Raw genomic sequence first — 20612 nt, 5'->3', positions numbered from 1 at the left:
GCGGCCGATAGCGGCACCGCGGAGCGCGCCGCGCCTCGCCGCTGCTGTGTCTGACCTGGAGCACGGGGTGGTGAGTATGAATGATGTGCACGGTGTGGGTGAAAACAATCAGGGAAGTGAAGGAGAGGTTTTGGGTGATGTGGTGGAAAGTGAGGTGGGTGAAGAAAAGGGGGAAGAAACAGCTGGAAAAAGTGTGAGTGAAGTACAGATAAATAAAGCAAGTGGGGTCAGTGAAACGCAGGAGGGTGTGTCAGAGGAGGAAGATGAAACACAGGCAGAGGAGGCAGGTGGGGGGAACAGTAAACTTACATGGGGGGAACAGGTGGAAGAGGCTGAGATGGAGGAAGAGGAAGAGGAGGCAGTGAGGGTCAAATCTGCTTCTAAACGCAGAAGGAAAACTAGAGGCACAAAGTATGAGGCAAAGAATAGCAAAGTGGAGGAGGAGGAGGACAGACAGACAGTAGGGGGACAGGGACAGACAGAGGAAAGTGAAAGTGATGACTGTGTCTCTGATAGCAGTGATATATCTGGATTTAAAATAAGTAACAGTCAACAGAAAAAACTTTACTCTGCAGAAATGATTCAGTTGTTTTTAGCAAAAACCAAAAATGCTAAAGGTGTTAAAGTTGAAGAGCATTTCCCAGTTTTAAGTTTGTTTTATACCTCGGCCAGACTCCACATGAGCCAAAAGGAGGAGTCTGGCATCACTAACAAGGAGTTTTTTAGATTAAAAAAACTTGTGTGTAAAGTTAGAAAACAACTGAACAATGATGACGGGAAGAGCTCCAATGTGTGTTTTAATTAATTTATTGATTTTTATTTTTGTTCTTATTTTCTCACTTATGGATAATTTTAGAGTGGGAAGTTTGAATATAAATGGAGCCAGAGAGTCAAAAAAAAGAGCAGCTATATATGAAACGGCCAAAATGAAACATATTGATGTTTTTTATTTCCAGGAGACACATAGTGATAGCACCAATGAGGCAGACTGGAGGAGAGAGTGGGAGGGGGAAGTCATTTTAAGTCACAACACTTCTCTTAGTGGAGGAGTTGGCTTTCTCCTCTCCAAGTCTTTCACTCCGGTTTCACTGGAGGTCGAGCATTTTATCGAGGGGAGGTTGCTTTTAATTAAAGCACGGTTCGACCTTTTTACTGCAGTTTTTATCAATGTGTATGCTCCAACAATCGGTGCAGAGAGGAAGCTGTTTTTACAAAAAGTTAACCATGTTTTAAATGGCTGTGCCTCGGAGGATTTTTTATTCTTGGGTGGGGATTTTAACTGTACAGAAAATGCATCTTTAGATCGCAACCATGCAGAGCCGCATCCAGTTTCCCAACATGTTCTGAGGCAGCTGGTCTATTCTCATGGCCTGGTGGACGTGTGGAGAAGGATGCATGCAGACTGCCGACAGTACACATGGTCCCACCTCAGAGAGAGTAGGATCTCCTCAGCTAGACTCGACCGTATTTATTGTTTTAAGCATCATTTTAATATTTTTAAAATGTGCAGTATTGTTCCTGCTGGTTTTACTGACCATTCTTTACTCTTGTGTAATGTTTTTATTCAAAACATTTTACCTAAAAGTGCTTATTGGCATTTTAATTCAGTCTTAACATTTGATAAACATTTTAAAGAGGTTCTTATTTATTTCTGGGATGTTTTTAGACAGAGGAAGGGTGAGTTTAACAGTCTTAGGCAGTGGTGGGACCATGGTAAGACTGAGATTAAACTTTTATGTCAACAGCACACCCTCAATGTCACCAGAGACATCACCAGATCTATGAAAGACCTGGAGACTGATATAGTGGAACTAGAAAGATTGAGCGAGTCCACAGCAAATCGAGGATATATTGAAATCCTCAAAGTCAAAAAGCTAGCTTTAGCCGACCTGTTGGATGTTAAAGTACAGGGTGCACTGGTCAGGTCCCGGTTTCAAGCCATCACGGAGATGGATGCTTCCTCTAGTTTCTTCTTCAGCCTGGAGAAGAGGAGTGGGCAGAGGAGGGTAATCCACTCACTTTTAGCAGACACAGGGCAAACATTAACAGAGCCATGCCAGATAAGAAGGCGAGCTGTGAGTTTTTACTCGGCACTCTACTCAAGTGAGTATGAGGAGGAGGAAGCTCTGATGGAGGAGTTCTGTAATGGACTGCCTCAGGTCTCTGAGGAGACCCAACACACAGCTCAACGGGCCGTTACAGATGCAGGAACTGAAGGCCGCTCTGCAGGGCATGCAAGGGCGGCGGGCTCCCGGCATAGACGGCCTGAGTGTGGAATTTTATAAAGCCTTCTGGGACATCTTTGCAAAAGATCTTTTAGATGTTTTTAATGAAAGTCTGGCCTCTGGCTCAATGCCCATGTCCTGCAGGAGAGCCGTAATCACCTTGCTCCCGAAAAAAGGTAACCTGCAGGACATCAAAAACTGGCGCCCTGTGTCTTTGCTGTGTGTGGATTACAAGCTTCTGTCCAAACTCTTTGCCTCCAGGCTGGGGAAGGCTATGGAGCAGGTCATCCACCGGGACCAGACCTACTGTGTGCCCGGCAGGTCCATGGTGGACAATGTCCACCTCATTCGTGATGTTTTGGACGTCTCCAGCTCATCGGGCTGTAACACTGGTCTGATTTCTCTAGACCAGGAAAAGGCATTTGACCGCGTTGAACACAACTTCCTCTGGAAAGTTATGGAGAAGTTTGGGTTCAGCGCTGGGTTCATAGCCAAGATCAAAGTGTTGTACAGTGGGGTTGAGAGTGTGCTGAAGTTTAACGGCGGCCTGTGTGCTCCTTTCAGGGTGTGTAGAGGCGTCAGGCAGGGCTGTGCTCTGTCCGGCATGCTTTACACACTCTCCCTGGAACCCCTCCTTAACAATATACGCTACCACTCACAGGGCTTGGTTTTACCTGGTTTTAATAGCAACATTGTCTTAAGTGCTTACGCCGATGACATTGTTGTTTTTATTAAAGACCAGAGGGATGCAGATATTTTAACCAACATTATAAAACGTTTTAGCGTAACATCGGCAGCGAGGGTGAATTGGATAAAAAGTGAAGCCCTCGCTGTCGGTGAGTGGCGTGACGGTCTCCCAGTTCTTCCCCAGAGCTTGGCCTGGAGAACAGATGGCTTTAGGTACCTGGGGGTTTTCCTCGGGAAAGAACACATAGTCCAGAAGAACTGGGAGACTGTCACAGAAAAAATTGAGGGGAAACTTTCCAAGTGGAAATGGCTGCTCCCTCAAATGTCTTTTAAAGGTAGAGTATTGGTTTTAAACAACCTTGTAGCATCCCAACTGTGGCACCGTTTAACCTGTGTAGACCCCCCTTCAGGCTTGCTAGCCCAGCTACAAAAGAAAATGGTAGATTTTTTTTGGGACGGTCTACACTGGGTGCCACAAGGGGTGCTGTTTTTAGCCAGGGAGGAGGGGGGACAGGGCCTCGTCCACCTGGCCAGCCGGACAGCCACCTTCAGACTACAGTTCTTACAAAAATATCTGACAGGTCCGGCTGATCTAGTGTGGAGAGATGTGGCCAGCTGCATTCTCAGACGTGCAGATTTCCTGGGGCTGGATGCTGCTCTGTTTTTAATTGATTCTAAACTTTTAAAATGAAGTGGGCTGCCTCCGTTTTATCAGGGTGTTTTTAAGTCTTGGGCCCTTTTTAACTGTAAAAGGTGCCCAAAGTCTGACTCTCTGTACTGGTTGTTGAGAGAACCATTGATTCACAGGGCCAAGCTGGACATCAGCAGCAGCGTCACCCCCGGCCTGACGGTGGCGCTGCTCAAAACCAAGACCCTGTGCCTGCAGCAGCTGGTGGATGCAGTGGGGCCGGCGCTGCGTGATGCCCGGGCCCTGGGCTCTCTTCTGGGCCTGCACTCTGTCCGGGTGGCGGGGAGGCTCCTGGAGCTGTGGCGCCAGAAGCTTTCGGGGAAAGAGAGGAGCCTCCTCATGGACTATGGTAAAAGAAAGGCCAGACCGGACCCTGCAGACCCCTTCCCTGACGTCTTCCTGAGCCCGGGCCTGGGGGAGCTCACCGGCCCCCTGCTGGCTATAGCACACCCAGAAAAGCTGACAATAAACAAAGCGGACAAAAAAACCTGGTATATGAACTGTGTGAAGGCGATCCACAAGGCCGGACTGTGCAACCGCCCCCCCCACTGTGTGGTCAAACAGGCTGGGAGCAAATGGAGCCGGCCCACAGTGGAGGATTTTATATAAACCTCCCCTCAAAAAACGGACTGCCGACCTCCAGTGGAGGATTTTACATGGTGCTATTGCCTCCAATGCTTTTCTTTCTGTTCTTAACCCTGCTGTTCTTAACACCTGTCCTTTTTGTTGCCTTCCAGAGACTGAATGTTTTTATAGAGTGTAAGAGGCTCACAAGCTTCTTCTCTCTTTTAACATTGGTTTTTAGTTTTTTTGATGTGGTTTTTACTGAGAGGGTTTTTATTATGGGAGCTGCCTACAAAAAAGAACAAAAAGATAAGTGGCAGCTCCTTAACTACCTTTCAGGTGAGGCAAAAATGGGTATTTACATTAGCAGAAAAAACAGAGTGGAGAACAGAGAGGGGCAGGAGGCCAAAGCAGTGTGGCTGGTAAACATTAGAGCAAGACTCTGGCTAGATTTTAGATTTTATAAACACATTGGAGACTTGGACGCTTTTAAACAGCGCTGGTGTTTTAATGACATAATTTGTTCAGTTGTTAATGAAGAATTAGTTTTTGCACAAGTTTTTATCAGATAAATTATTATTTTTAAACATACTCGGATTTTAATGCATTAGCACTTTGTTGAACTGTTGAACTGTGAAAACTAAAATTATGTAAATAAAGTGTTTTGCAAAAATCAAAAAAAATCTCTCACTCTCTCTCTCTCTCTCTCTCTCCATCGCTCTCTCTCTCTCTCCGTCTCTCTCTCTCTCCCCGTCTCTCTCTCTCTCCATCGCTCTCTCTCTCTCTCCGTCTCTCTCTCTCTCCATCGCTCTCTCTCTCTCTCCGTCTTTCTCTCTCTCTCCCTCTCTCTCTCCGTCTCTCTCTCTCTCCCCGTCTCTCTCTCTCTCCATCGCTCTCTCTCTCTCTCCGTCTCTCTCTCTCTCCATCGCTCTCTCTCTCTCCGTCTTTCTCTCTCTCTCCCCGTCTCTCTCTCTCTCCATCGCTCTCTCTCTCTCTCCGTCTCTCTCTCTCTCTCCATCGCTCTCTCTCTCTCTCTCTCTCTCCATCTCTCTCTCTCTCCCTCTCCATCGCTCTCTCTCTCTCCATCTCTCTCTCTCTCTCCCCGTCTCTCTCTCTCTCCATCGCTCTCTCTCTCTCTCCGTCTCTCTCTCTCTCTCCATCGCTCTCTCTCTCTCTCTCTCTCTCCATCTCTCTCTCTCTCCCTCTCTCTCTCTCCCTCTCTCTCCATCGCTCTCTCTCTCTCCATCTCTCTCTCTCTCTCCCCGTCTCTCTCTCTCTCCATCGCTCTCTCTCTCTCTCCGTCTCTCTCTCTCTCTCCATCGCTCTCTCTCTCTCTCTCTCTCTCCATCTCTCTCTCTCTCCCTCTCTCTCCCTCTCTCTCTCCATCTCTCCCTCTCTCCCTCTCTCTCTCCATCTCTCTCTCTCTCTCCCTCTCTCTCCCTCTCCCCGTCTCTCTCTCTCTCCATCGCTCTCTCTCTCTCTCCGTCTCTCTCTCTCTCTCCCTCTCTCTCTCTGTCTCTCCCTCTCTCTCTCTCTCCCCATCTCTCTCTCTCCGTCTCTCTCTCTCTCTCTCTCTCTCTCTCCCTCTCTCTCTCTGTCTCTCCCTCTCTCTCTCTCTCCCCATCTCTCTCTCTCCGTCTCTCTCTCTCTCTCTCTCTCTCTCCATCTCTCTCTCTCTCTCCCCGTCTCTCTCTCTCTCCATCGCTCTCTCTCTCTCACTCTCTCTCCCTCTCTCTCTCCCTCTCTCTCTCTCCCTCTCTCTCCCTCTCTCTCTCCATCTCTCCCTCTCTCCCTCTCTCTCTCCATCTCTCTCTCTCTCTCCCCGTCTCTCTCTCTCTCCATCGCTCTCTCTCTCTCCGTCTCTCTCTCTCTCTCCCTCTCTCTCTCTGTCTCTCCCTCTCTCTCTCTCTCCCCATCTCTCTCTCTCCGTCTCTCTCTCTCTCTCCCTCCCTCTCTCTCTCTAGGGTTAGGGTTTGTTAATATTTCAGATAAACACTGTTTTCAAAAACCTAGATATTGTATAGTATATATTTGAAGAACTAAACGGCTTATTTTTACTCATATTTAATCACATCTGGACTTACTCTGCCTTCCTGCAGTTCCTCACAGCTGGAATCAGTCTCAGTCGTCCCTGGTCTGATGTCTTGTACTTCTTCAGGTCCAACTCATCCAGAACCTCCTCTGACATCTGCAGCATGTAGGCCAGAGCAGAGCAGTGGATATCAGAGAGTTTCTCCTCTGATCTGTTCTCTGACTTCAGGAACTCTTGGATCTCCTGATGGACTGAGAGGTCGTTCATCTCCGTCAGACAGTGGAAGATGTTGATGCTTCTGTCAGGAGAGATATCTTTACTGTTCATCTTCTTCAGGTTGTTGATGACTCTCTGGATCATTTCTGGACTGTTGTCTCTCCGACCCAGCAGGCCTCCTAAGAGTCTCTGGTTGGACTCCAGAGAGAGGCCATGAAGGAAGCGAACAAACAGGTCCAGGTGACCATTTTTACTTTTCAGGGATTTCTCCATGGCACTCCTCAGGAAGTCATCCAGGGATGGGCCAGGAGTTAGAAATTCAGAAATCTTCTTTAAAAAAGTATTTCCAGATGAGTCCACGAAGTTGATGTCTTGAAGGAAAGCCTTCACTACACCTCTCTTCCTGTTTGTCAAACAGTGGAACATGTAGACTGCAGCCAGGAACTCCTGAACGCTCAGATGAACAAAGCAGTAGACTGTTTTCTGGAGGATCACACACTCTGTTTTGAAGATCTCTGTACAAACTCCTGAGTACACCGAGGCCTCTGTGACATCCAGACCACAACGCTCCAGGTCTTCTTTATAGAACATGATGTTTCCATCCTCCAGATGTTCAAACGCCAGCCTCCCCAGCTTCAGAAGAACTTCCCCATCAGCCTCCATCAGCTCATGTGGACTTGTCTCACGTCCCTCATCATACTTGTTCTTCTTCCTCTTTGTCTGAACCAGCAGGAAGTGTGAGTACATGTCAGTCAGGGTCTTGGGCAGCTCTCCTCTCTGCTCTCTGCTCATCATGTGATCCAGAACTGTGGCAGTGATCCAGCAGAAGACCGGGATCAGACACATGATGTGGAGGCTCCTGGATGTCTTGATGTGTGAGATGATTCTGCTGGACAGATCTTCATCATCACTGAACCTCTTCCTGAAGTACTCCTCCTTCTGGGCGTCAGTGAAGCCTCGTACTTCAGTTACCCTGTCAACACATGAAGGAGGGATCTGATTGGCTGCTGCAGGTCGAGAAGTTATCCAGATGAGAGCTGAGGGGAGCAGATTCCCCTTGATGAGGTTTGTCAACAGTGTGTTTAACGGTGATTTCTTTGTGACATCAGACACAACCTTCCTGTTTTTGAAGTCCAACGACGGTCTGCTTTCATCCAGGCCGTCAAAGATGAACAACAGTTTACAGACAGCGAGCGTCTCTGCTGTGACCTTCTGTAATGTTGGATGGAAAACACGGAGCAGCTCAAGAAGACTGTACTCCTTATCTCTGATCAAGTTCAGCTCCCTGAATGAAAGCAGGATCACCAGACTGAGGTCTTGGTTCTCTGAGCCCTCTGCCCAGTCCAGAGTGAACTTCTGCACTGAGAAGGTTTTTCCAACACCAGCGACGCCGTTTGTCAGAACCACTCTGATGGGTTTCTGTTGGTCGGGTTGAGCTTCTGTCTTTAGGTTCTGCTGGTCGGGTTGAGCTCTTGTCTTTTGGTTCTGTTGGTCGGGTTGAAGTTCTGTCTTTTGGTTCTGTTGGTCGGGTTGAGCTCTTGTCTTTTGGTTCTGTTGGTCGGGTTGAGCTTCTGTCTTTTGGTTCTGTTGGTCGGGTTGAGCTCTTGTCTTTTGGTTCTGTTGGTCGGGTAAGGCTTTAAAGATGTCCTGACACTTGATTGGAGTCTCATGGAGGGTCTTCTTTTTAGAGTCTGTCTCAAGCTGTCTCACCTCATGTTGGGTGTTCACTTCTTCACTCTGTCCCTCTGTGATGTAGAGCTCAGTGTAGATCCTGTTGAGGAGGGTTCTACTTCCTGTTTCATCACTTCCTTTAGTCACATGTTCACTTCCTTCAGTCACATGTTCACATCTCTTCCTCAGACTGATCTTAAGTTCATCTGTAACCTCCTGCAGACCTCTATCTAGTGAAAGAGAAGAAACATATCCTGAGACTGGATTTATAAAATGATCAAATAAACAATTTTCATTATTACACATTAAGCACACAACACAAAAACATCCGTGTAATAAATGTGTGCTGCTACAAGAGAAATAAAATATACTGAATATAAACTGACAGCAAGAATCAGATAAAATGTAAATGTTTCATTTAACTATATATCAATGAAAATACTGACTGCTTTGTCTTGTTTTTAGACACAATGACTTCAGTCTTACTTATTACAGTGCTGAACTTACTGGATATCTGCAGTCCTCGTTCTCCACACTGGGGAAAGGAGGACTCTCCTGATGAAGTAGACCCCTTTGTTATTCTGTGGAGATAAGGGAAATCATAAAGCTGTGAAAACTGAGACTGACATTTAGAAACCAGTGGTGGACTAAATCAAATAAAGCCACAAAAAGCAGTGTTTTAAAAAGGTGTGCCATGTCCTCCTCAGTGAGCATGTGCAGAAGTCTGTCTGTGTAACCATAGAGTCTACCATCTGAGCCAATAACTGACCTACAAGTGTGATGTTATTTTCAACCAGTTTTCAAAAAACAGGGATTCATTTTTGTAGAGAATGTCCTTATTGTTCCAGATGTAGTATCTGTGTGGACACTGAGCATGTGCAGGAGCTGTGTCGTGACCTGCACAGCTGTGTCATGACCTACACACTGAGCATGTGCAGGAGCTGTGTCGTGACCTACACACTGAGCATGTGCAGGAGTTTAAAAAAAAAACGTAAAATCTGAAATATAAGTTGTACTGGTATAAGACGCGTTGTGTTTTTGAAGGTCTCTCAGAGAGAAAATAAAGTTCACACTGTCTTCCTGCGTGACAGTTGTTATTGTGTTCAAGTCCAAAACCTGCAGTTACTGTTCAGCTCTGTCACCCTTTTAGTCTGTTTTCTCTTTGTGGAGTCTGCTCTCCTACCAGCTACAGTACGGTAGTCGAGCTCTCAGCCTGCAGGGAAAGTTGTGAAGCAGAGACTCCTAGCTTGTGATCTCTCTGCCCGACTCCGCTTGTTTCTCTTTAACTTTAATAAAGGACTCTTTCAATCAAAAGAGCGTTCAACAAGGTTTATTTATGGAACAATATCCTACAGTTTTCTGTAAATTCATTATTATGACCTCTTGAGGGAAAAGTTTTGAAAAAGTAGCGCAGCCAGACTGGTCTGTGTCGCTGTCTTTCCCAGAACAGCGTGCACTCAGCTCTTAATACACTGAGGGTCTGATTTACTAAAGTCCCAAGTAAAGAGTACTAAACTGTGTGTTCACTCCAAAAAATTGCTCGTTTGGTGAGTGTGTGTTTTTCGGGTGATCAACTAAGAAAGTTTGCGTGAATGACACCAGGTGCAAACCTTGTGGAGGCGGTACTATTTAAGTTGGGTTTTTGCGTATTCTACTGGTTTACGTCACGGAGAGTTTGGACGGAAAGCAGGACGACGGCAAGCGCAAAATAGGTATCAGTGGAAGAGGTAAATGAACGTACAGTATTTTTGAGTTCTAGCAGACAAAACTGACTATTTACAAAAAGAAAATTTGGCTTATAAGAAAACCTCTGCATTAAACAGGGCCTCTGTTTTCTTCATCTTTTGAAGATGAATTGTCATACATTGTGCAGGAGGTGTGAGCTGTGTCCTCTGTGGCGCTCAGGCGCGACACTCAGAACATTGTTGAGCAGCAGACAGCTGGCCAGCGCTGTGTCTGATCGGATATAAACGCTCTTCCTAAGAGGTATCTAAGACGGGGGTACAAGCAGTGGTGAGGTTCCCCCATCCAAGCGTAGCAGCAGCGGGCTGTAGAGGGAGGAGACGAGCGCACTATGGAGAGGAGCGCACGAGCTGGGGGAGAGACGCACAGACCGAGAAAAAGGAAATCCCAAGTTTAAAGGGTAACTAAACCTCATATTTTCAGCTGTAGTGCTCTACCCTGGAATTAAAAAAAATGCATTTAGAATGTCAATGTATTAGGCATGCAACAATTCTCAATAAATAATGAACCTTTCCGTACGACATCCACGGTTCAACACTGACTTGTGAATTGCGGTTTTAACGGTTTGGCATTTAACTAGTTTCCGTGCATTGTATTTCTCTCTAAATTGGCTCTGTCTGTGTGTGTCTGTGTGTGCCTGTGAGTCAGCGCGCAGGGATGAGGAAACCAGACTTGGCCCACGTGGGGTCTAACAGTGTGGGCTCAACAGAGTGTAGCTGACGGACTCAGAGCGTAGAGGGAGCAAGGAGGAGCAGTTCATGAAAACAGACACTTTTTTAGAACTTTATCTATTGTGAACGTACAAAAGTAGGAACATAGATTAAATACATGAACCCCAAAAAGGGCAGAATATGGACTCTTTAATAGCCAATCACCACACGCTAAAGTTTTGGTGACGCTGACAACAACATTACTTTTAGCATGGCGAGGAGCAGCGAGGAGCAGAGAGGAGCAGGGAGGAGCAGCGAGGAGCAGCGAGGAGCAGAGAGGAGCAGGGAGGAGCAGCGAGGAGCAGCGAGGAGCAGAGAGGAGCAGGGAGGAGCAGCGAGGAGCAGCGAGGAGCAGGGAGGAGCAGCGAGGAGCAGCGAGGAGTAGCGAGGAGCAGGGAGGAGTAGCGAGGAGCAGCGAGGAGTAGCGAGGAGCAGCGAGGAGCAGCGAGGAGCAGCGAGGAGCAGCGAGGAGCAGAGAGGAGCAGGTGGGCCGGGCTGCCTGAAGGGCCGGTACAGTGACAGTCTATAGATCATACAGGCTGCAGTCATTGCTCAAGTAGCGTCTCACTACAGACCAGTTTCTGATAGTGTGGAGCACTAAACATGTAGAGCGCAGTGTTTCCCACTCGTCCAGGTATATTAACCACCACAAACGGCCTTTTTCTGAAAGCCTCTCTCCCTCATTATGTCAAAAACATGCATTAAAAGATAACTGTGGGTCCGCGAACGTGAGAGGGAGAGAGAGAGAGAGAGCTATACGGGTGAGCGAGAGTCGGGGAACGTGCCATTACGCATATAAGTGGACGGACAAGAAAGAAAAAGTGAAATTGATCATGTGCTCTACAGTTTCCATGTTAACCAGTGAAGTATGTGAACTACATGGCAGGCTGCTGTCTGTTAACTAACTGATGTCTGTCAACATCAACTGAGTGCTCCTCTGTCTGCACATCACCCTCACTGCTCTTATTAAAAACTCTAAACTGCTCATAAACCGTCTGAACCTTCAGTGTGACGTTTGATGTCTTTTGAAATGTTCTTAAATGGTTTGATCTGCTGTTAATACTCCAAATATTTACAATACTGAACATTACAAGAATAAGAGAGGAGCCATAATCGTAACTAAAAGAGAAATATGACAGTGTGCCACCAATGCACTTTTTTGTTGACATTCATTGAGCTAATTGTAGTTTACTTCATGTTCAAATCTAATCTGACTTTGCAATAGGCTGAAAGGAGAGCACCTGAATTTGTTTTGCTTCAAAGTCAAATAAATAGTTTTAAAATGAAAAAAGTAGCTCTCTTTCTAAATCCCTTGATGTTCTGTAAAATGTGCCTAAAACACTGGAAACATTTTAACGGCCCGGCCCGTCAGAACCGAACCGTGAACCGTGACCAATAAACCGAGGTACGTATTGAACCGTGGGCTGACCGTATTGTTGCATCCCTACAATGTATCAACTTGGAGAGGGAGGGGGGCAGGGGGGTAAACTCGCCCACTCACTTCTTGGCGCCGTTATCAGCCGCAACATGATACAATGTTTGCCCCACACACACAAATAAAAACAGTAGCGGTAGGTTTAGCTAGGTTATTTAGCCATGAGCGACGACTCCGTAAGCAGCAATGGCACGTGTGCCACAGAAATGTCATTTGAAGTCAAAGACTTCTCTCCTCCAGAGTCTCCTGTAGACTCTCAAATAGAGCACGAACACGGACTTCCAGATCCGTATCGTATTGACCCGTTAGTAGGGGCAGCGAGAGCAGAGACAGCTGATGACGAGGACGGTGAGGTGCAGGAGAGGATGGGGGACATTTCTGAATGGTACACGAGGCCCCCTGGAGGATTTATGGCTTTTACATTTTAGACAAATAACCCCTGTTATACGAGCAGAGTATGTCTGTCTGTGAACGGCTCAGTGCGCATGTGTGTGGGTGGGGGGGGCGAGTGAGGAGAGAGAGAGAACGAGGAGAGGCACGTTATGATGCCGGGGACCGGAGCAGAATAAGCAGGAGAAATCAGAGTCACGAGGCTTTAATAGGTTTGGTGACGTAGTAATTCACTCCTACGTAGTACTGTACTCCACACAGCCGTTAGAGTTTTTCAAACAGAAGGGCAGACACTCTGCACATTTCTAACACAATATTTAGAATTTCAATACTTTGTACTCAAATGTGGAGATTGGGACTTGGATTGATCCATAACACTACTTAATACTCAGATACAGAGGTTTAGAGCTGAACAAAGTGGTTTTAGGGTTTAGTTACTCTTTAAAATAAAATGTTGGTGAGAAGAGGGAAACAGGAAGAAATAAACATCAATGTTGAAATTCTTTAGAATGCAGAAGCTGTGAATGTTCAGTTTTGTTTAAATAGGCAACAATATAGTTTAATCATGGTGTTTCCTGCTGTCATTCCAAACATATTAACATGTGTGGAGAATAACGTGATCTGTATGTCTTCTTTGATTGAGCCTATGTCTCCTCCTAACTTCAATAACAGCAGTCTGTTGTGTGTAACACTGGTCTCCTGGGTTAGCACCTTCTTTTCAAAGGTGTTCAATTCAGACACCGTCACAATCACCTCAGTTTTTGTCTGCTTGGTAAATCACAATGCGTGTACTAACTTAACTTATTTGCATTTTCTCCTTTCTAGGGCAGAAACGCCCCATATTGAATATTCATTAAGTCAAACGTACTAAATGGTCAATGCGTGTTTTGTTCATATGAAAGATTCAGTCCTCACTGCGCGCCGTTAGTAGATCAGTTAACAAATTTTTTGCTGGTGGTATCAAGTTTGCACACGTTTTAAGACACACAAACCTTTAGTAAATCAGGCCCAATGAATGGGGATGGTTTTTTAATCACGTCTGGTCGCACCCAGTGATGGTGACTTCTGCACCCGCAGTAATGATGGCTCATGTGTCAACATTTTATACTGGTATATTAGTTGCACCTTTGTATAAGACCCAGCCAACTTTTAAGATGAAAAAAACCAGGTATTAAAAGTGCATCTTACACCGGATGTTACGGTACTTCAGTAAAAAAAAAAAAGATCTTATTGTGTAGTCATGTTAAAAAAATAAAAAAAGACAAACAAAGAGTGGACACAACAGAAAACATGATTGAAAGAAAACGATCACAGCAGATCTCACTAAACTTCAGGATCAGTTTAAAAGACTTCTTCCTGCAGAATCACAGAGAAGACGACTAGATACACAACCAAAGAGTCAATACTGAAATCATATTATCTTATCTATAAACATATAATACATATATATAATCCTTAGTATGTTGTTATGAGTTCAGTGACTTTCTCTGTATGATCACTGTGTGCAGGTTGATGATTAAAAACAAGAAAATCAACACATTATGGTGTTCAGGACTCTTCTTTTAGCTGGACAGTTTGATGATTAAAAAAAGTTCTCTTACTGTGGATCTGAGGGTCCTGGTTCATTACTTAAGTCTGGAGGAAGATCTTTAGACCGGTCACTCTTCATAGAGAGACAGCTGGACAGAGGAGACTCTGCTCTGTCCTCCTCTTTGTCTCCTCGATCACTCATCTTCTGATCTGAGGGTCCTGGTTCATTACTTAAGTCTGGAGGAAGATCTTTAGACCGGTCACTCTTCATAGAGAGACAGCTGGACAGAGGAGACTCTGCTCTGTCCTCCTCTTTGTCTCCTCGTTCACTCATCTTCTGATCTCCAGATTGATCAGAGGACAATAAAAGACGTTCATGCAGGTAAAACAACCTGAGGACAAAATAACAAACAGGTGAGACACAAGCAGGAAAAATGTGAAAGACGGAGATGGTCAAGTGTCCACATCTCATTACCTGATGTGATCCTTCATTTGATTTTCTCTTCCTTCCTGTCTGCCTAAGTACCTGATGCAGCACCTCAGTTTGTTTTGATCCTAACATGATTTGTCCGTCTGATCTGCCCTGAATAATGCCAATAACAAGACATTGAGTCTTAAACTTTAAACATTAAACTAACATGTTAGTATTTAACAGCAACCATGACCTTTAGGACATTTGTACAACTAGAAGTGTATAAAACAGGGTTGGAAATCAGCACTCGTCACATACGGGTGTCTTTTTGCAGTGGCGGGTGAATTTGCTCAACCTACCGACCACAGTGGCAGAGCGAGGGTCACAATGGTGCTCTATATGCTGGAATGGCTTTGCTTGGTGTAACATGATTAACAGAGCACAGACTAGCATCTCTTTAACAGCGGGTCAACCAGCTTCAGGTGTGTTTAAACTGACGCCTCGCTGTCTCAAGTCCAACATGATAAAAAGAAGAGCGCTGTGGCGTTGATTTGGGCTCAAAGGAGCAGCTGTAAATACTATAACTTCAGACATTTGTCTTGGGCTCAAAGTGCTGCACACATTCAGCGGCCTCACAGTAGAATCCATAAAAACAATAGAAAAACACATCGACATGTCAACAGAAAAGTACAGACCCATGTATAAAACACAACATATATTGCACATTACCCATATAGAGAAAAAGATATCAAAATATAAACGCATGTAAGAACATCATGACGCCATGATGTTTCTGCTGTAAATGTCCAATGATGAAATGGTGAAACAGACAGTGGCTTATCTTAGAATTTATTGGGCCGAGGTCAGACAACAGCAACAGAACACAAATGGCTGACAAACTTTTCATGTTAACGGTCCTGTTATATTCTGCTAGCTGGTACAGCCTACAAATTCTTTTACCATTTGGGAAGACTTCTAAAAGGCTAGAGAGGTGACATTACCTTCACTTGAAACTGTCAGATATCTACATTCAAGTCATTTAAGCTCACAACATACACTCGGCTCCTCTCCAAAAATAGATCTGCTGCTATGAGAGTCTTACACAAACTGTTACATCCACACAGACCTAAACCAATGACCCTTAGATGGTCGACAGATTTAAAATGATATATCCACTAAATGATTCAAGTGAATGATTATGTGAAAATAAATACTAACAGGCACAACCCGTACAGCAGGCTTAGATTTAAAGTGAACAGAGATTACAGTACCACGCTGACATCCAGCTGAAATACAAAACTAATGTAGTTCAGCTTCCTGGGCGCTAAAACGCCCTCGGTGTCAGCTGTTTTTAGTCACTGCACTCAAACGCTATCAGTCGAAAGACGTTCAACTTTGAGAACAGCGCCACGCTGATCAATGTCACTTCTCCCTCACCGACCAATCAAACTCAAGAAGGGGCGGGACTTCTGATATCAGATTTGTCAATAACAAAGCGATGGCGGAGGAGACGCTGGTCTGACTCGTCTTTTGGAGGGAACAGTTTGCAGGTGTAGAGCTGCTGCTGACATCAGGACATGACTCCTTTACATCGTCCTCATGTTTTCTTGGTGATATTTATTTGATTTCAAGAAAATATGAAACACATGGAGCTAAAACACACCTTACGGACATTACAGAGGGAAGCACAAGTTCACTTTTGTAATCTAGCAACAAGGAGCGCTGGTGAGAAGCGCTCTGAAACAAAGGTTGTGAACACGATATAACACGAATTCTATTTCAAGCTCTTCACACTAAAAGTTCCTGGTTTAAATAGGTTTTATTGTGAAGCAGCTACATTAGAAAATGGGATATTTTTCAACAGAAGCAGATGACTGTAACTCAGACGTTTGAAATACAAACGCAGAGGAAAGGAACCTGACAGATTCAGTTAGAAGCTCCAACGTCCTGAGGAGAAAACACACAGTGACTTAAAAATATCTTTCTAAATGAAACTCAGTTTCCAGCAGAAACCTTTATGACTGTGATGACTCTCCTCATATAAGCTCATATTCTTTTAAAACAATATATCCATTATCTTACCTCTCAGTCCAGGTTTCATTTCAGCTTCATCAGCTACCAGCTAGTGGTGGGCGATATAACGATCTTAGATCGTGAAGGATTTTAACGTGCTGACGATCTGCCAAAGCAGGGAGATCGTATAACCGGGGTTATGTGTTTATTCTCTCATGCTGCAGTTTATGCTGCGACACAGACGCGTCTCCCCCTCCCCCTCTTTTGCTCCGCAGCGGTGAAAACGAAACTTAAAGTAAAGTCCACAAAAACCTCTCCATATCATATTTCCACTGATATTTTTCCAAACCGACACGGCGTGAGCAACAGTTAACTTCTCTGCATAGTGTGCACAGTTAAGTTTACATCTCGGAGAGCGAAACCGTTTAAGGAGCCGGAGAGACGTTAACAGTCTGCAGAGAGTCAGACAGAGAGGAGCTCAGACAGACAGTGAGGGGAGATATAACCCCGGTGTTTCAAATGTTGCTGTCGGTGTTTTCTGCTCTCTCTCAGTTTTTAAAAGTTACTTATCAAGCTTCTCCACCTGAAGCTCACCTGTTGTGATAACTGAACCTATAGGGATTACACTAAACGACGTTACAAAGCAGCAGGCAGGTGAGAGTGAGTAACCATGGTGACTGTCTGTGTGTGTGTGTGTGTGTGAGAGTGTGTATGTGTGTGTGTGTGAGAGTGTGTATGTGTGTGTGTGTGTGTGTGTGTGTGTGAGAGTGTGTATGTGTGTGTGTGTGTGTGTGTGTGTGTGTGTGTGTGTGTGTCTGTGTGTGTCTGTGTGTGTCTGTGTGTGTACACAAAATGTATTTTACTTGCCCCTCCCAAAGCTGAGAAAAGAGGAAGTAGTCCACATTCACAGAGCTGATCCTGCTCTGTATGTGATCAGTTTTAAAGTATTACTCAGCATGAACCTGCTTCATTAACTGATGAACCAGAGGTTTAAACAGTAAAGTCAGAATAATGTTGAATTAAACTCACCCTGTCTCACACGTCTTTGTCCTTCTGCTCTGTCAACTCAAAATGGAGCCTAAGCTCTGACTCACAGAACACTTTCACTTTGGTTTCTTGGAAACCCGTATCAGCTCAGAGTTTCTCCTCCCCTTCTTGTTATTTCCTGGAACTGAAACAGTGATGACTTTTGTTAGTTCAGGTTTCTTGGTGATTGTCTCCCTCTGCTGGAATCAAAGTAAAAAGCATTAATCCAAGCTAACTAGGTTTAGCAAAGTAAACAAAGTGAGCTGGGATCATCTTCAGCAATAGTTGTGGTTTTCAGACCGTTAAAGACTTAGTTAATAACAATCAATGTCCTTCTTTTACCTCTTTGAATCTCATAACTTAGACCCTATGCTGCTTTGTTTTTGGGTTTGATCCCTTTGTTACTATGGCAACAATAATGCTCACTAAATCCCAGGGACAGTTTGGTTTGTGTAGGGAACATCAGCCCCACATGTATAACCAGTGGCAGATTTAGTTATTTGGGGGCCCTCTGCATCTGTTGGGCAAATGTGGTGTTTCTAAACGGATTGGTCGAGACCCAAAAGTGGGTCTCAGAGCCTTTTTCAGTTGGAACCGAATGTTATTCACAAGTAATTAACAAATTGAAAAAGGTTGGATACAATTATTATTTTATATAAATTCTGCTAGTATAAAGCCCAGTGGTTCAGACCATTCACAACATGAATTCTGATTTAAAAAAAGAACATAAGCAACATCAATAAAATGTCAAACATTATCAAAAGAAGAATAGAAGAAGTTAATCTAAGTGAATTAAACATTTATTTTGGCAAACATAGTTTTATATTATTATCACATAAAGACTCAAATTCTACAGACACATTAAACCAAATGTTAACAAGTTTAGAACGACTAACAGATAAAAGTGAAACACATCCAGCAACAATCAGAGTGTGGAGGTTATATCTTACATAAATGTAACAATTGATTTCATCCAATCATATTTATGTTGATGTTGATTTCTGAGTGGACAGGAAGCTGATGGTTTCACTTTTCTTACTTGTAGCCTGGTATTCTATATTTCTTTTATTTCAATCCCAACCTTGTGGTAATTAGGATTATTTCACCGGTAAGAAGGCACAGGGGAAAGTTTTTAGAAGCGCTTTTAGTAGTCCATTTTCTGAACATTGTAGTTTCACCACGGCAGACCCACGTCATTAACCTCCACCGGCCCGTCATGATCATCATCTTTATTACCAGACTCAGGAGTCCATTAGAAGACATAAAAAAACAAGCAGAATAAAAACACAGGGTAAATACACATACAGACAGACAAAACATCACCAATATTATAAAAGACAACTGTACCAGTGTCGCCACAAGGATGACTGGTATCACACAGAACTATGACTGGGATTAGTCAACAGCATAATGATGGAATTCTGAGAATCCTTCAATCGGCAGATACATTTGTACATTAAGTTTCTCATAAGAGCCTGAAAAGTGTTTACTCCTGCATTACAAAATAACTCACTCGCACTAGTCCATGGAGGTTTTTTAAACAGTATTCTCAGGGAGTCATTGTATGCAACTTTGACTTTTTGTAAGCTTGCCTTTTTAAACATGGCCCACAAGGGGGCAGTATACAGAGGAGTACAATATGCTCTGAATAGAGTTTTCTTAACATTGACTGTACACATTGAGAATTTTCTTGCCAACATATCGGCCTGGGCATATAACATTCAACATTGTCTGTACATGTCGTCATCATCGGACATTTGATCCGTAATAAAGTGACCTAAATATTTTATTTTGGTGCTCACACTCAGCACCTGTCCTGACAGGTATAAATTAGGAAAGTTTAGGTCCTTGTCCCCTTTTGTTCTGCATATCAAAACAGTACTCTTTGTAGCATTGTATTGCACATCATATGTTCGACCATAATCAGAACATATATTAAGCAGCTGCTGAAACCCAGCGCTGCTAGGGGAAAAAATTTGCCAAATCATCAGCATACATGAGGTGATTGATTATACGGTTACCCAACACACAACCAGTTTTGCAACCATTCAGTTGTTTAGATAGATCATCCATGTACAAGTTAAAGAGTGCAGGAGAAAGCAAACCGCCCTGTCGCACACCATTGCTCACTCCAAAGGGGGAGGAAATCGTATCTCCCCATTTGACTTGCATACTGTGGTTGGCATACCAGTACGCCAGAAGCCTTAATATGTAATCAGGGACCCCCTTTTCACTTAGTTTCATAAACAACTTTCGATGATTGACACGATCAAAGGCCTTAGAGGCATCAACAAATCCTATCAGGACTGAGGAGTTTTTCCTCCTATATACCTCAACAGCTTCTTTCAAGGCATAAATACAAAGATCAGTACCATGCTTAGATTTCAAACCAAACTGGTTATCTGTGGTACCAATATATTTAGATATCCGCCCTAAAAGAATACTCTCAAGGACCTTAGATACCACACTGGCTAAAGCAATAGGCCTGTAGTTATCTAGGCTCCCAACCTTGCCAGCTTTGTCCTTGATCACAGGCACCAAAGTGACGGACAACATGGAGTCTGGTAGCAGGCCATGAGTCATTAGACCGGTAAAACAGATAGCAAGAAGAATAGCAACCTTTGGGGTAGCAAACTTGAGGTGCTCTGCAGTGATTTGATCTGAGCCACTTGCCTTATTTTTAGCAAGCTGCAATATTGCTTGATGGACCTCAGTGGCTGTAAAACCCTCAATATCACTACTAGCAATGTTTCCCAAATGGTATGGGTCCCCTTTCACACAATTAAATAAAGAATAGTAATGTTACCTCCATATCTCAGCAATGTTATCTGGTCCAGAGACTCCCTCTATTGTGCTCGGTAGCACAGCTGCTCCCTTATTTAAAGCTCTTACATCTTTCCAAAAATCCATGACTTTGTTACAGAGCAGTTTTTCAGCCAATGAGTCTGCTCTCATTACCTGCTCATTTTTACCCACAAAACGGACAGCAGATTTCAATCTAGCATTTGTGAGCTTTTTGTGATCCAGGACAGGCCCCTGTCTGGGTCGACCTGCCTGATTCCAAGCCTTGAAAGCCTCCTTTGCTGCTGCATGATGTATAGCCACATGTGTATTCCAGCCTGGTTTGATGTTGAATGCCTTCTTAGAGCAAGTGAGGTATGATCTACTGGCCTCATGCATAGCTCCTATAATTCCATCATTCAAGGAACAGAGGGATTTCCCATGAGATATATCATTACAGTTTACACTTGAACACATGACAGCATCTTT

General features: G+C 44.2%; 1 protein-coding gene across 3 annotated transcripts; it reads right to left on the bottom strand.

Moving 5' to 3' along the window:
• Positions 1-6109: 6109 nt before the first annotated feature.
• LOC136180463 (NLR family CARD domain-containing protein 3-like) lies at positions 6110-17486 on the bottom strand. Of its 3 annotated transcripts, none has more exons than XM_065960172.1 (4): positions 17346-17486; positions 13963-14283; positions 8591-8664; positions 6110-8316 (listed from the first exon to the last, which is right to left on the bottom strand). In XM_065960172.1, the coding sequence occupies exons 2-4, from the start codon at positions 14223-14225 to the stop codon at positions 6245-6247; spliced, it is 2409 nt and encodes an 802-aa protein (XP_065816244.1). In that variant the 5' UTR covers positions 14226-14283; positions 17346-17486; the 3' UTR covers positions 6110-6244. The 3 variants fall into 3 exon arrangements, with proteins under 3 accessions (XP_065816244.1, XP_065816253.1, XP_065816246.1); XM_065960181.1 differs by having other exon boundaries at positions 6110-8313; positions 17346-17483; XM_065960174.1 differs by lacking the exon at positions 17346-17486 and adding an exon at positions 16386-17334.
• Between the last annotated feature and the right edge of the window lie 3126 nt (positions 17487-20612).

The sequence above is a fragment of the Labrus bergylta genome, chromosome 1 (assembly GCF_963930695.1).
Source record: "Labrus bergylta chromosome 1, fLabBer1.1, whole genome shotgun sequence".
Classification (NCBI taxonomy): domain Eukaryota; kingdom Metazoa; phylum Chordata; class Actinopteri; order Labriformes; family Labridae; genus Labrus; species Labrus bergylta.
This window is presented reverse-complemented; position numbering and strand designations above follow the sequence as displayed.